Source organism: Erinaceus europaeus, chromosome 9 (genome assembly GCF_950295315.1).
Source record: "Erinaceus europaeus chromosome 9, mEriEur2.1, whole genome shotgun sequence".
NCBI lineage: Eukaryota > Metazoa > Chordata > Mammalia > Eulipotyphla > Erinaceidae > Erinaceus > Erinaceus europaeus.
In genome coordinates this window covers 119,357,292-119,372,435 of record NC_080170.1, presented here as the reverse complement: position 1 = coordinate 119,372,435, position 15,144 = coordinate 119,357,292, and the positions used below count along the sequence as shown (strand labels likewise).

Here is a 15,144-nt window from a genome sequence, read left to right as displayed (position 1 = left end):
CCTGCTTCACTGCTTGTGAAGGACTCCCATGCAGGTGGGGAGCCGGGGGCTCAAACCGGGATCCTTACCCTGGTCCTTGCACATTGCACCACATGTGCTTAACCCGCTGCGCTACCGCCCAACTTCCAGTTGGTTTGTTTTTTTTTATCTTCAGGTTTTGTTTGTTTTTTAGAGTAGTCTCTGGAGGTCGCTCTAATGAATCGCTTCTTGAAAAGCAAAGTTACTTACTGAAATGATAGAAATCACAGCCGTAGGGACTAATGATGATGATAACAACACCAGCTGCTGTGCCTGAAGACTAGGGCAGCATGCTGGCTACTTCCTGGGAGCAGCTGTCAAAGTAGGCTTGGGGGCAGGTGGCAGCTCACCGGGTTAAGCACACAAAGCACGAAGTGCAAGAACCAGCACAAGAATCCCAGTTTGAGCCTCCAGCTCTCTACCTGTAGGGGTCGATTCCTAAGTGGTGAAGCAGGTCTGCAGGTGTCTTTCTCTCCTCTCTGTCTTCCCCTCCTCTCTCAATTTCTCTCTGTCCTATCCAACAGCAGCAGCTGCTGCAACAACAGTGGAAAAAAGATGGCCACCAGGAGCAGGAGATTTGTAGTGCAGGCACTGGGCCCCAGCGATAACCCTGGAAGAAAAAAAAAAAGTCATTAGCCGAGAGCAGCTCTGGGGAATGTGACCTGGCAACAAGCAAGGTCTTACAGACTTGAGAGCCTAGACACAACCTCATATCTGCCCGTAGTTCTGCATCAGTTGGCTTGAGCCTTAGTTGCCTAGCCTCATCACCCAGCATAGGCCCTCAAACTGAGCCAGTCCTACAATAGAGACCTTTCTGGCAAATAAATAAATAAATACATACATACATATTAAAATCCAGAGCCTTGGACTTAGAGTTTACCCTTTTCAGAAGTGTATATTCATATGCCACATTCATTTCTTATGATTTCCCTTAAAATCACGAAACCTTCCTAATAGTGGAGTTGCAGAGCCACCAGATAAATTCTGGAAACGGAGGTGGCTACATTGCAGTGCTTCTCAGTGGTGACAGCAAATTCCACGTGGAATAAAGGAATTGTCATTCACTGGTCTGTTCAAGTAAATGGTATGTGAACTAAGACTTCTCTGTAGAATGAAGACAAGTGAACTATGTCTCACATTTAAGACACCTTGTACCTTGATAAAAGTTATTGTCCGGTAGGTTTTGGAAAATAATCTTGGGGTGGGGGCGCTGTGGATAATAAGTTTGCAGCTGCAGAGATCTGCTTCAGACCACCCATAAAAATGAAAGATATGTATCAGTTCTTACCAAAGCACTTCACAACTCTGACTTATGGTTATGCTGGGAACTGAATTTGGGACCTTCGGCACCTCAGTCATAAAAGCTTTTGCATAAACACTGAAATCTGCCTAGCCTGCTAAAAATTATCTTTTGGGATGCAAAACTGACTGAATCAGGGCAAGGGTAGACAGCATAATGGTTTTGCAAACAGACTCCCATGCCAGAAGCTCCAAAGTCCCAGGTTCAATCCCCTGCACCACCATAAGCCAGAGCTGAGCAGTGCTCTGGTAAAAAAACAAAACAAAGGAGGGTCAGGCAGTAGCACAGCAGGTTAAGCGCACGTGGCGCAAAGCACAAGGACCGGCATAAGGATCCCTGTTCCAGCCCCCGGCTCCCCACCTGCAGGGGGGTTGCTTCACAGTCGGTGAAGCAGGTCTGCAGGTGTCTATCTTTCTCTCCCTCTCTCTGCCTTCCCCTCCTCTCTCCATTCCTCTCTGTCCTATCCAACAGCATCAATGACAACAAGGGCAAGAACAAGGACAACAAAATGGGGAAAAATGGCCTCCAGGAGCAGCGGATTTGTAGTGCAGGCACTGAGCCCCAGCAATAAGCCTGGAGGCAAAAAAGCCTGCATCTGGATCTTATTATTATTGTTGTTATTATTAATCTCTTGCATAACCATTATGCTGTCTCCCCAGCCCAGCCCTAATAATCTGTATTGGCTTTCTCCTAGCCCCTCCTGCATAATCTTAGTGGCTGGAGTCAGGCAATGCCGGACACTAGAACTTCTCAGAAGCTATAGTGTGGCCCACTAGTTATCAATGAGAGGGACAGGAAGAGAGAGAACCAGACATCACTCTGGTACATGTGCTGCCGGGGATTGAACTCAGGACCTCATGCTGGAGAGTCCAATGCTTTATCCACTGTGCCACCTCCCGGACCATGTTCTTGGTATTTTATTAAAAAAAAAAAAAAAAAATTGGGGCCGGGTGGTGGTGCACCTGATTGAACGCACATTTTATAGAGCTCAAAGACCCAGTCCCCACCAGCAGGGGGAAGCTTTGTGAGTGGTGAAGTAGTGTTGCAGGCGTCTCTCTTTCCCTCTCTATCACCCCCTTTTTCTCCATTTCTGAACTGTCTGTATCTATAAAGATAAGGGGCAGGGAAGACAGCATAATGGTTGTGCAAACAGACTCATGCCTGAGACTGAAGAGTCCCAGGTTCATTCTCCTGTACCATCATCAGCCAGAGCTGAGCAGTGCTCTGGTAAAATAATAATAATAATTAAAAAAAAAATAAAAATCTTTAGGAAAAGGAACTTATATCCCATGCTTGAAAAATTCAAAACATAAACAGTAAAATATCACTAAAAATGAAAAAGATGGCAGGGGTTGGGGTAGGAGATGGCTCAAGAGGGGAAACTCAAGCCTCACAGTGGAAGGGGCTCTGGGCAGCACATAGGAGTACCATGAACAGCACCACAAGGGGGCGTTCCATAGCTGGAGAAGTGCTGTAAGGAATTTGACCCCAGAAGTTTGCTTTGTGAAACTACTGGTGGGAGAAAGGAACTGGAGAGAGAGCCTTGGGGTCTTGGCGCATGATGATGTGACATTGCCTACGCTATGGGTGAGAGTTCTTTAGGGAACTTCCACAGTGAGATGAGACACTCACTACTCTTGGGTCACTGTTAACCATGAAACCACTGCTCCCATGAAAGTGATTCGTACTTTTAATATACCTGTATTTATCACTAATGGACTTTTTCTCTTTTTTAACTTTAAAAAAAATTTTATTATTATATTTATTTATTTTCCCTTTTGTTGCCCTGTTATTGATGTTGTCATTGTTGGATAGGACAGAGAGAAATGGAGAAGAGAGGGGGAGAGTAAGACAGACACCTACAGACCTGCTTCACCGCCTGTGAAGAGACCAGTGAGAGGATCCAGGTTCCAGCACCCCGCCTCTCTACCTGCAAGGGGTCGCTTCACGGGCAGTGAGGCAGGTCTGCAGATGTCTTTCTCTCCCCCTCTGTCTTTCCCTCCATTTCTCTCTGCATTATCCAACAACAGCAATAGCAATGACAACAACAACAGGAAGGACAACAAAATGGGAAAAATGACATCCAGGAGCAGTGGATTTGTAGTGCAGGCACCAAGCCCCCACAATAACCATGCAGACAAAAAAAAAAAAAAAGAGACGCAGTGGTCTGGGAGGTGATGCAGTTGATAAAGCATTGGACTCTCAAGCATGAAGTTCTGAGTTCAGTCCCTGGCAGCACACATACCAGAGTGATATATGTTTTTTTAAACTCTCTGCCTATCATTCTTCACGAATAAATAAATAATATCTTTAATATCTGCAATAGAGGGAGTCAGCCAGTAGTGCAGTGGGTTAAGCGCAGGTGGTGCAAAGCGCAAGGTCCGCATAAGGATCCCAGTTCGAGTCCCTGGCTTCCCACCTGCAGGGGAGTCGCTTCACAGGCGGTGAAGCAGGTCTGCTGGTGTCTCTCTTTCTCTACCCCTCTATGTCTTCCCCTCCTCTCTCCATTTCTGTGTCCTATCCAACAACAATGACATCAGTAATAACTACAACAATAAAAAAACAAGGGCAACAAAAGGGAATAAATGTTAAAAAAGAAAAAAATAACAGTCAAAAGGAGTTGGGCAGTAGCGCAATGGGTTAAGCACAGGTGGTGCACAGCGACGGGGGTTAGGATCCCAGTTCGAGCCCCCAGCTCCCCACCTGCAGGGTGGTTCACAAGCGGTAAAGCAGGGCTGCATGGTCTTTCTCCCTCTCTGTCTTCCCCTCCTCTCTCCATTTCTCTCCTATCCAACAAAGACAATAACAATAGTAACTACAACAATAAAAAACAAGGGCAACAAAAGGGAATAAATAAACATTTTTTTAAAAAAGAAATATAAACAATTAGAGAAATAACAGTCAAGGGTCCAGGTGGTGGCATATCTGGTTGAGTGAGCATGTTAGAGTGCACAAGGACCCAGGTTCAAGCTCTTGGTCCCCATCTGCAGGGGGAAAACTTTGCAAGGGGTAAAGCAGGGCTGCAGGTGTCTATCTCCTCTCTACCTCCCCCTTCTCTCTTCTTTTCCAGCTGTCTCTATCCAATAAAGATAATTTTAAAAAATTATAGTCAATACATCTGTGACCTTGGGAGAGCTACTGCAGTTTCCAGTGGAGGGAAAGGGGACTTGGAACTCTGGCGATGGGAAAAGTGTGCCTCTGTTGTCTCATAATTTTGTAAATCACTAATAAAAAATAAAATCCAGTGGGGAGAAAAAAGAGGAAGATATTCAGTGGTGTCACACACATAAGGATCCCAGTTCAAGCCCCGGGCTTCCCACCTGCAGGGTGAAGCAGATCTGTAGGTGTCTGTCTTTCTCTCTCGCTCTCTGTCTCCCCTTCTCTTTCCATTTCTCTCTGCCCTATCCAACAACGATGATATCAGTAACAACAACAGTAGTAACTACAACAACAATAAAAACAGCAAGGGCAACAAAAGGAAAAACAAATATATAAATTTTTTTTTTAATATGTCTTTAGGAGCCTGGTGGTGACACCTGGTAGAGTACATACATTACTATGTGCAAGGACCTAGATTCAACAGGTCCCCACCTGCAGGGTGAAACTTCACAAGCAGTAGAGTAGGGCTGCAGGTCTTTTCTGCCCCAGTGGCCCTCCCTGTCTCCATGAAAACAGAAAGGAAAAGCAATGACCACCAAGTGGAATTGTGTAAGCAACAAGCCCCAGAAATAACCCCAGTTACGACATAAGTAAAAGATCTCTTTATTATCAATAAGGAGAGGGAGAAGTAGAGATCATATTGAATCTTCAGCCTCTGGGGCCTCAGGCATGCAAGTTCTGTGTTCTGACATGCTGCATCGCTTCTCCAGCCCAGCAGGTTATCTTATTGCCAGCTTATTTCCCAGGTTATTTTAGTGACAGCCTAAAGGAGATAATACTTAACAGCAGAGAGAAATCCTCTCCACTTCCCAGAGCTAAATCCAAATGTCTTTTGCACATTTACCAGAAAAGAAATGACTTTATTTCTTCAGTCTAACGCTCTCCCAACTGAGCTATTTTGGCAATGACTATTTCTAACAATGTATAACTAGTTTTCTGGAAGTAGGGTGTGCCCAAGTTCTCAGAAGAAGAAAGGTGAAAAAAAGGGGAAGCACTCATAAAGTCACATTACCAGAAGTGAAGAGAAAAATGACTTTGTGCAATATGCCAAGTTGAAAACTTGGTCTTGCTGTTAAATGTTGGAAGAGAAGTTTAAAAAGGGGGTAGGTGGTGTGTGACCACTTAAAGTGCACGCATTAGACTGTGTATGGACCCAGGTTCAAGCCCCTGGAGGCCATTTTTCCCATTTTGTTACCCTTGTTGCCCTTGTTATGGTTATTATGTTTTCAACTTGTTTTTTTTAAATTTTTAAGTATTTACTTATTTTTGAGATAGATGCAAAGAGAAAGACAGAAACACCAGAGCACTGCTCAGCTCTGGATTATGGTAGTGAGGGGAATTGAACCTGGGACTTCGGAGCCTCAAGCATGAGAGTCTCTTTGCATAACCATTATGCTACCTACCCCGCTCATTTATTATTATTATTTTTAATTGCCAGGTCTACTCATATCAAGTGTCCCTATCCAGGGATGCAGGGATGTAGCCTTTTTTTTTTTTTAAAGATTTTATTTATTTATTTATTTATTTATGAGAAATATAGGAAGAAAGAGAGAAAGAACCAGACATCACTCTGGTACATGTGCTACTGGGGACTGAACTCAAGACCTCATGCTTGAGAGTCCAATGCTTTATCCACTGAGCCACCTCCCGGACCACTTTAAAAATTTTTTTTAATAGATATATTTTCCCTTTTGTTGCCCTTGTTTTTTATTGTTGTTGTAGTTATTATTATTGTTGTTATTGATGTCATCGTTGTTAGATAGGACAGAGAGAGAAGAGTGAAATGGAGACAGGAGGGGAAGACAGAGTGGGGAGAGAAAGACACCTGCAGACCTGCTTCACTGCCTGTGAAGTGACTCCCCAACAGGTGGGGAGCCGGGGGCTCGAACTGGGATCCTTATGCCGGTCCTTGCGCTTTGACCACGTGCGCTTAACCCGCTGCTCTACCGCCCGACTCCCTGGTTATTATTGTTATAGCTGTTGTTTTTGTTGGATAAAGAGAAATCAAGAGTGGAGGGGAAGACGGGGAGAGAAAGACACCTGCAGATAAGCTTCTTTGAGAAGCGACCCCCCCCCCCCCCGTAGGTGGAGATCTGGGGGCTGGAACCTGGGTCACTACACGGGTCCTTGCACTTGGCGCCATGTGCGCTTAACCCACTGCGCTACCACCCAGCACCTTATTATTATTATTATTATTTATCAGAGCACTGCTCAGCTGGTTTGTAGTGATGCAGGAGATTGAACCTGGGCCTTTGAAACCTCAGGCATGACAGTCCCTTTGCAAAACCATTATGCTATCTATTCCCGCCCCTCCAGTGTCCCAATTAAAAAATAAACATATGATCCAAATGGGAAAAAAAAAAAAAAAAAGATTCACGGGTCGATGCTTCTGGTCGGTGCAATGCCACTCAGTGACACCCCCCACCCCCCGGGTTCGCGGGAGGGGACCCAGCCGGGCAGGCCTCCCCTTGCCGACGCTCAGGAGCCTGGCGCTGGGCATCACCATGGACAGCGCTCCGGGCGCCGGCCCAGCCTCCCCTCGCCCGCCTGCAGCAGAGGGCGGCCAGGGGCGGTCCCCACCGCCACCTCCGCTGCCCAGTCTCCAAAGGCGGCCCTGCCCGGCGCCCACGGGGACTGCTGCTCCCAGGCTGCGAGGCGCCCACGTCCGCGGCCGGCCCCGCCCTCGCTCTCCCGGCAGCCGCAGCGCCGCACCCGCCGCGGAGGACGCGCAGCCGAAGGCAGGAAGACCGCCCGGCCCGGGGTCCACCTGCGGGCACGGGGGCGGGGCCTGCGACACGCCCCGCCCCTTCCCCCGCGCGGGGGCGGTCCTTCCGCCCCCGGCCGCGGCGCAATGCGGAAGAGCTGGGCCTGCTGGACCGGAAGTGACGCCGCGGGCGGCTGTGGCGGCGGCGGCTGCGGGCGGAGGAGGAGGAGGAGCCGGAGGAGGAGGTGAGCCCGCCGGCTGGGGGCGGGGAGTGGCCGCGCCAGACCCACCGGCCGCCGGGCGCGCGGGCGGACGCGTCGTGAGGCGGGGACGCCCGGCCGCCGCCGCCACCGGGGCGCAGCGGTGAGGGCCGCCGGCCGGGGGCAGCCGGGGTGCGGGAGGGAAGCCGGGTGGGTGACAGCGGCTGTCAGGCCGCCTGCGGGAGCGGCCACCGGCGGGGCTGGGCGCCGGTCACCTCCTCTGGCGCAGCACGGACGGGCTGCTTTTCTCTCCTCTCCCCACCCCCCGGGGACCGAGGAGCCGCTGGCTCGGGTGGTCGCCTGCCGGGGCTCCCGGAAGAACCCCCATCCCCGCGGGGGAGCCCCCAGGTCGATCCCGGATTCCAAGCCGCGGCCCCTCCCGGGTGGCCATTCATAGTCTCCGGGCGCCCGCAGTGGCGGCGGGGCCGGGGGGGGGGGGTGGCGGTCACCTGTGTCGCCTCCGTGCCCTGCGCCAGCCCGCACCCCGCACCCCGGGAGGGGGCGCCCGCCGAGTCCATCATCCTCTGACCCCTCCTCCCCCATCTTTCTCGCGCCCCGTAAGGAGCTTTCCAGCCTGGGGACGGGGGGACAAACCCCGAAGGCGCCCCGTTCTCCCTCCCCTGCACCCCCCCCCGTGTCCCCTGCGCCGGGCTGACACTATCCCGGAGGCAGGAAGCCGAGCAATAGCTCCACCATTTCCACCACCACCACCCAAAAAAGGGGGATCCCCCCCCCCCCCGTACCACCAAAGAGGTGATGGTCTGAGCTTCCCGGGACTGGGCGGCTGGAGCCCGGGCTTCACTCCCCGCATCGCATCGCATCGCCCCCTTTTCCCGTCCCCCCCCCCCCGCAGGGCTGCCTCCGAGGAGGGCAGAATGGCGTTCAGCAAAGGATTCCGGGTCTATCACAAGCTGGACCCCCCACCCTTCAGCCTCATCGTGGAAACGAGACACAAGGATGAATGTCTCATGTTCGAGTCCGGGGCGGTGGCCGTGCTCTGTAAGTCAGTCCTCTCCCACGGTGACCCCGGCTTTGATGGCAGGTGGTGGTGGTGCGCTCGCTGTTGAGAGAGAGAGAGAGAACCCCCCCCCCATATCAGCCTCCCTGCAGGTGCTCCCGCAGCCCTCTGCTTTTCCTCCAACCTTTCTCTCTCTCACACACACACACACACACACACACACACACGCGGAAACTTTCATTTTATTTTCTCCCTCCCTCGCTGGCTCCTGTTTGGCTGGGGTTCCTCCGCCATGGAGGGCGGGGTGCAGCTTGGGGCGGTAAGTATTTGCTTACTGAGAAGTCGCTTATATCACATCGCATACCCCCCTCCCCCAACCACATGACTTGCTAGACATGTTTACCCTAATGAACAGACATTTTTTTTTTTACATTTATTTAATTAATTTGTTGTAGGTAAGAGAGAAGAGACCACAGTACTGAAGGCCTCCTTCAGTGTCAGTGGGGGCCAGGCTCCAACCTGGTTCTCACAGATGGCAAAGCAGCACATTATTCAAGTGAGCTATTTCCTCGGCCCAATCAACAGAGAAATCTTTTTAAAATGTTTTATTTATTTTAATTAAAGAGGTACAAGGGGAGACAGCATAATCATTATGCAGAAAGAGTTTAATGGCTGAGGCTGTAAGGTCCTAAATTCAAGCCCTAGCACTACCATAAGCTAGAGCAGAGAGAGCAGTGCTCTGGTTAAAAAAAAATAATAATATATATATATATATATATATATATATATATATATGGAGAGAGAACAGAGCACTGCTCGGCTCTGGCATATGGTGGTGCAGGGGATTGACCTGGGACCTGGGAGACTGAGTCTTTTTGCGTCACCATTGTGCTCTCCAGCCCTGAACAGAAATTCTTATAGGTCATTTGTAGTAATAGGGCTGTAAGAACATCTATTTAGTATTATTGGAGTATCTGATGGCGTGCCTCTTATATTTCCATTGAATTATAGACAGCTTCAGAAGTTTCATATGAGACGTGATTTCATATTATTTCGATCATCTGTTTTAAAGAAAAGAACTGTATATGGCAAGAAAAAACAGCAGGTTTATGAATTGTGGGTTGTTTTGTGGGCAGATGGGAGAAAATGACAATGAAGCAAACTTGAATATTCTATTTCTTCCTTAAGGTTAAGATTTTGACAGATACCTGCAGTGTGGGGTCATTTGAAATGTGGGTGTGTTCCAGCAATAACTCTTCTTTATCATGTTTTTCCTCTGTTAGAGTCAGTTGCTCGTATTTTTACAACTTGAAATATTTTGTTTGAAATCCATACTTAGGGCCTTAGAGACAGCATGATGATTAGGCAAAAGAAACTTTTATCCCTGAGGCTCTGATGTTTCAGGTTCAATCCTTGGTACCAGATAAGCAAGAACTGACTAATGTTCTAGTAAAGTAAAATAAAATAACATAAAATAAAGCTATATTTGGAACTATTAGCCCTTGATATTTTAAACTTAAATATTATCCAGACTCAGTAAGTGCAAAGCATGATCTTGCATAAAGTATACTAGCATCAAAGTATTAACCTGGTCTTAGTTTTGCTAAAACAGTAACACTGTGCCCTGCTGAGGAAAAGATTGTAACATAGTAAAAAAAAATCTTTTTTTAAAATTTATTTGTTCCATTTTGTTGCCCTTGTTGTTATATTGTCGTAGTTATTATTGTTGTTGTTGGATAGGACAGAGAAATGGAGAGAGGAGGAGAAGACAGAGGGGGAGAGAAAGACAGACACCTGCAGACCTGCTTCACTGCCTATGAAGCGACTCCCCTGCAGGTGGGGAGCCGGGGGCTTGATCCGGGATCCTGATGCCCATCCTTGTGCTTTGCGCCAGGTGCAACCTGCTGCACTACCGTCCAACTCCCATGAATCTTTTTTTTTTAAGTAATGAGGAAGAGAAAGATACCAGGGCTATGACTGCAGACCTCATACCTGAGGGTCCAACCCTGTCTCTCCACTGCTGTCACCTGTCAGGCCCTATCGGGGTTGTTTTAGTCAAAACAGACTTAATCTATACAAGCTGTTTTGTATTTAAATCATCCAGAGACAGTACTGATTTGTGTAGCATATTTGCATCCTTCCAATGTAGATCTTCTGATGAATTCTTATTTTAAGTATCTAGAAGAAAAGGTTTAGCTCAGGCCCTGGGTGGTCCTTGCTGAGTGTGTGCCTTGCATGCTGGAGGCTCTGGGTTACCATCCAGGCACATGCCAGGGCTGAGAGGCTCTGACGGCTCTCTCTTGCCCTTTTATATGTTATAAAGCATTATTATAACTACTATTATGCACTTTTTTTTTTTTTTTTTTACCAGAGCACTGGTAAACTCTGGCCTATGGTACTTGAACCTGGGACCTCAGAGCTGTAGGCATGAAAGTCTTTTTGCATACCTATATCTAATATATCACCCCAGTCCTATTTAGAAAACTATTTTATTTATTTATGATTTATTGGGCATAAAGATAAGGAAAATTATGAGGAAAGGGCAAGATAGAGAGAAAGAGAACAGGGCTGGTGGTGGCGCACTGGGTTGAGCGCACATGTTACAGTGCACAAGGACCCAGGTTCAAGTCCTTGGTCCCTACCTGCAAGAGGAAAGTTTCATGAGTGGTGAAACAGGCTTGCAGGTGTCTCTGTCTCTCTCCCTCTACCACCCCCTTCCCTCTGGATTTTTGACTATCTCTATCCAATAAAAATAAAGATGACATTAAAAGAAAAAGAAAAAAGAAACTTAAAAAAAAGAGGGGGAGAGAAAGAGTGACACCTGCAGCACTGCTTCACCACTCATGAAGCTTTCTCTTTTTATAGGTGGAGACTGGGGGCTTGAACCCAGGTCTTTGTGCATTGTAATATGTGCACTCAACCAGGTACACCACTGCCTGACCCTTCTACTTTCTCTCTTTTGTTTTAAGGATCATGTGAAATGTTTTTCTGCCCATCTGTTCTTGGAGGATAGATAACACCTAATTTGACTACATCGCTAAAAGTGTTTTAGTGTGTGAGTCTGCAAGTAGTGAATATTCAAATTTTCAGCTACAAAGCATGCCTTACCAATCACTATACTTGAAGGTAGGACATCTAAGGATAGTCTAATCCAGATCTTCAGTATCCTTCTCGAATACCAAAAAGTGCCTACATCATGTTGTGCAAAGCGCAAGCATAAGGATCCCTGTTCGAGCCCCAGCTTCCCACCTACAGAGGAGTCGCTTCACAAGCAGTGAAGCAGGTCTGCAGTTGTCTATCTTTCTCTCCCCCCCTCTGTCTTCCCCTCCTCTCTCCATTTCTCTGCCCTATCCAACAACGACATCAATAACAACAATAATAGCTACAAGGGCACCAAAAGGCAATAAATAAATAAATATTTTAAAAAAAGAATAAGGGGAGTCGGGCGGTAGCGCAGTGGGTTAAGCGCAGGTGGTGCAAAGTGCAAGGACTTGCATCAGGATCCCAGTTCGACCCTCTGGCTCCCCACCTGTAGGGGCGTCGCTTCACAAGTGGTGAAGCAGGTCTGCAGGTATCCATCTTTCTCTGCCCCTCTCTGTCTTCCCCTCCTCTCTCCATTTCTCTCTGTCCTATTGATGATGACATCAGTAACAACAATAATAACTACAACAATAAAGAACAAGGGCATCTCTGCCCCTCTCTGTCTTCCCCTCCTCTCTCCATTTCTCTCTGTCCTATTGATGATGACATCAGTAACAACAATAATAACTACAACAATAAAGAACAAGGGCATCTCTGCCCCTCTCTGTCTTCCCCTCCTCTCTCCATTTCTCTCTGTCCTATTGATGATGACATCAGTAACAACAATAATAACTACAACAATAAAGAACAAGGGCATCTCTCCCCTCTCTGTCTTCCCCTCCTCTCTCCATTTCTCTCTGTCCTATTGATGATGACATCAGTAACAACAATAATAACTACAACAATAAAGAACAAGGGCATCTCTCCCCTCTCTGTCTTCCCCTCCTCTCTCCATTTCTCTCTGTCCTATTGATGATGACATCAGTAACAACAATAAAGAACAAGGGCAGCAAAAGACAATAAGTAAATAAGTATTAAAAATTTTTTTTTTAAATAGTGCCTACATCATCCCTTTTGGCATTAACATTCATTTTATGGGAGAAGAGTAGTACATTTTTTTTTGTTTATGAATGCTATTTGCTTTCACTAGATTTAGACTATTTAATCCCCTAAGGAGAAGGACTTGAAGATTGCCCGTGTAAAGCTAGCATAAAGAGATGAATCATCTTGGCCCAGTTATTAGCCTTACTGCTGTAAATGTTAAACTAATAATATCTAAGAGCTAGCAGGCCATTGTGCAAACCATTTGACTTGGAAAATTAATTTGACATTTAGTTTAGAGTCATACCAAGATTAGCATTGTTGTGTCCATTTTTAAAACCATTAAAATATATTTATTTTTTTTTAATATTTACTTATTCCCTTTTGTTGCCCTTTTTATTGTAGTTATTGTTGTTATTGATATCATCATTGTTGGATGGGACAGAGAGAAATGGAGAGAGGAGGGGAAAACGGGGAGAAAAAGATAGATACCTGCAGACCTGCTTCACCACTTGTGAAGCTACTCCCCCTGCAGGTGGGGAGCTGGGGCCTCGAACCAGGATCCTTTTGCAGGTCCTTGCGCTTTGCACCATCTGCGCTTAACCTGCTTCGCTACCCCCTGACTCCCATATTTTTAATTTAATTTATTTTTATTTTTAAAAAAGATTTTATTTATTTATTAATGAGAAAGACAGAAGGAGAGAGAGAAAGAACCAGACGTCACTCTGGCACGTGCTGACGGGGATTGAGCTCAGGACCTCACGCTTGAGAGTCCAATGCCCTATCCACTGTGCCACCTCCCAGACCACCCCATATTTTTTATTTTAAAAGAGATTTATTAACATGAGAGAAAGAAGGAAAAGAGAGTGCAGGGAGAGAACAAATCAGAGCATCACTTTGGCATAAAGTGCTTCATGCTTTTAAGGCCAGTACTCCAGCCTCTGTGCTGCCTCTGGGTTGCTGTGTATGTGCTTTTTTATTTTAAAGATTTTATTTATTTATTCATGAAGATAGAAGGTGATAAAGAACCAGACATTACTCTGGTACATGTGCTGCCAGGGATTGAACTCAGGACCTCATGCCATAGGCATGAAAGTCTTTGCATAACAATTACGCTTTTTCCTCTTCCACTACATATATATTTAAATATATATTTAAAAAATATATATATATACATATATATTTAAAATATATATGTATATATATATATATTTAAATGCCATTCCTGTTTCAGTCGGGGGCCAGTATTTGTTAAATACTAAGGTCTTCCCTTGCTCTTCAGTCCTGGTCCCCTCAGTCCCAATTTATCAGGAGAACCTTCTAACATTTTTATATCCAACTGAATTGTAACTCCATTTTCCAGTAGGATTAAAATTGGACTCTCCTACCTGTCTAGCTGGGCCTCTTATAACCTGACCCCCACCTTGTCAATCCAGTCTTACCTCCTGGTGGTCTCAGTGCTTTCCCAAACAACTGTGCTGTCTCCAAACTTTGTCAGCTGTTCCTTATTACGGCACACACGCACGCTCTTCAAGGCTGTGAACTGTTTCCCTCCACCTTTCCTGTGCAAGCGTGTTGTTCCTGGCTCAAGTCTTCCTTCATGAAACTCTGCCCCACCCACTACGTGCTCCAGCACTCTCTTGTCTCTTCCTTCCCTTTATTTCTCTAGAATTTAGTCTGTTGCACAAGAATTATGCTTTCCACATGCTGTGCTTGTTTTCTGGTGTGCTCTCTATACCCTATGTACAGATGTTTTCTTGGAGAGTGGTGACTGTGACCCTAGCAGGAGTCATTACCAAAAGCTTGTGACTCCTATAGCCTCCTTGACTTTAAACAGGAATGTCTGCAAACTTAGGTACCTTGGGGAGTCGAGTGGTAGCACACTTGGTGCTAAGCGCAAGGACTGGCATAAGGGTCCCGGTTTGAGCCCCCGGCTCCCCACCTGCAGGGGAGTCGCTTCACAGGCGGTGAAGCAGGTCTGCAGGTGTCTTTCTTTCTCTCCCCCTCTCTGTCTTCCCCTCCTCTCTCCATTTCTCTCTGTCCTATCCAACAAGGGCAACAAAAAGGAATAAATAAATATTTTTTTAAAAAGAAAGAAAGGAGGATCCTTTACTTCTGTTTAAAAAAAAAAAAAACTTAGGTACCTTGGACAACATATATCATTGGGAATTGAAAATCATTTTTCTTGGCTCATGCCAGAGTACCAGGTGCTACCCAGTGTAGAATCTTCTCATGAGCATATATCAGAAAGTAGAGCCTAAATGAAAGTACTGTGAACATAATCTCAAGTCATGGGTCTTTTTGGGGAAAAGGTTTCCCTGAACCCAATTTTTTTTTTTTTTGCCTCCAGGGTTATCGATGTACTATGAATTCACTACTCCTGGAGGCCATCTTTCTCCCCTTGTAATATTATTGCTACTGTTGTTGTTGTTGGATGGGACAGAGAGAAATTGGGAGAGGACAGGAAGACTGAGAGGGGGAGAGAAAGATTGACACTCACAGACCTGCTTCACCACTTGTGAAGTGAACCCCCTCTGCAGGTGGGGAGCCAGAGGCTTGAACCAAGATCCTTGCATCTGTCATGTGTGTTTAACTCGCTGCGCCACTGCCCAACCCCTCCAAG

The 15,144-nt window shown here is 46.6% G+C and overlaps 1 protein-coding gene across 17 annotated transcripts in view; it reads left to right on the top strand.

Annotated features, from left to right (window-relative positions):
- Window positions 1-7,328: 7,328 nt before the first annotated feature.
- Window positions 7,329-15,144, top strand: part of SYNJ1 (synaptojanin 1) — a 111,926-nt gene continuing 104,110 nt past the window's right edge. For 13 of the 17 annotated variants that reach the window (XM_060198612.1, XM_060198609.1, XM_060198610.1 and 10 more), the window contains exons 1-2: window positions 7,329-7,426; window positions 8,295-8,440. In XM_060198612.1, coding sequence (XP_060054595.1) covers window positions 7,329-7,426; window positions 8,295-8,440 — 244 coding nt within the window. Of the gene's footprint in view, window positions 7,545-8,294; window positions 8,441-15,144 lie in introns of all 17 variants that reach the window. The other 4 variants (XM_060198614.1, XM_060198611.1, XM_060198608.1 and 1 more) reach the window with 1 other exon arrangement.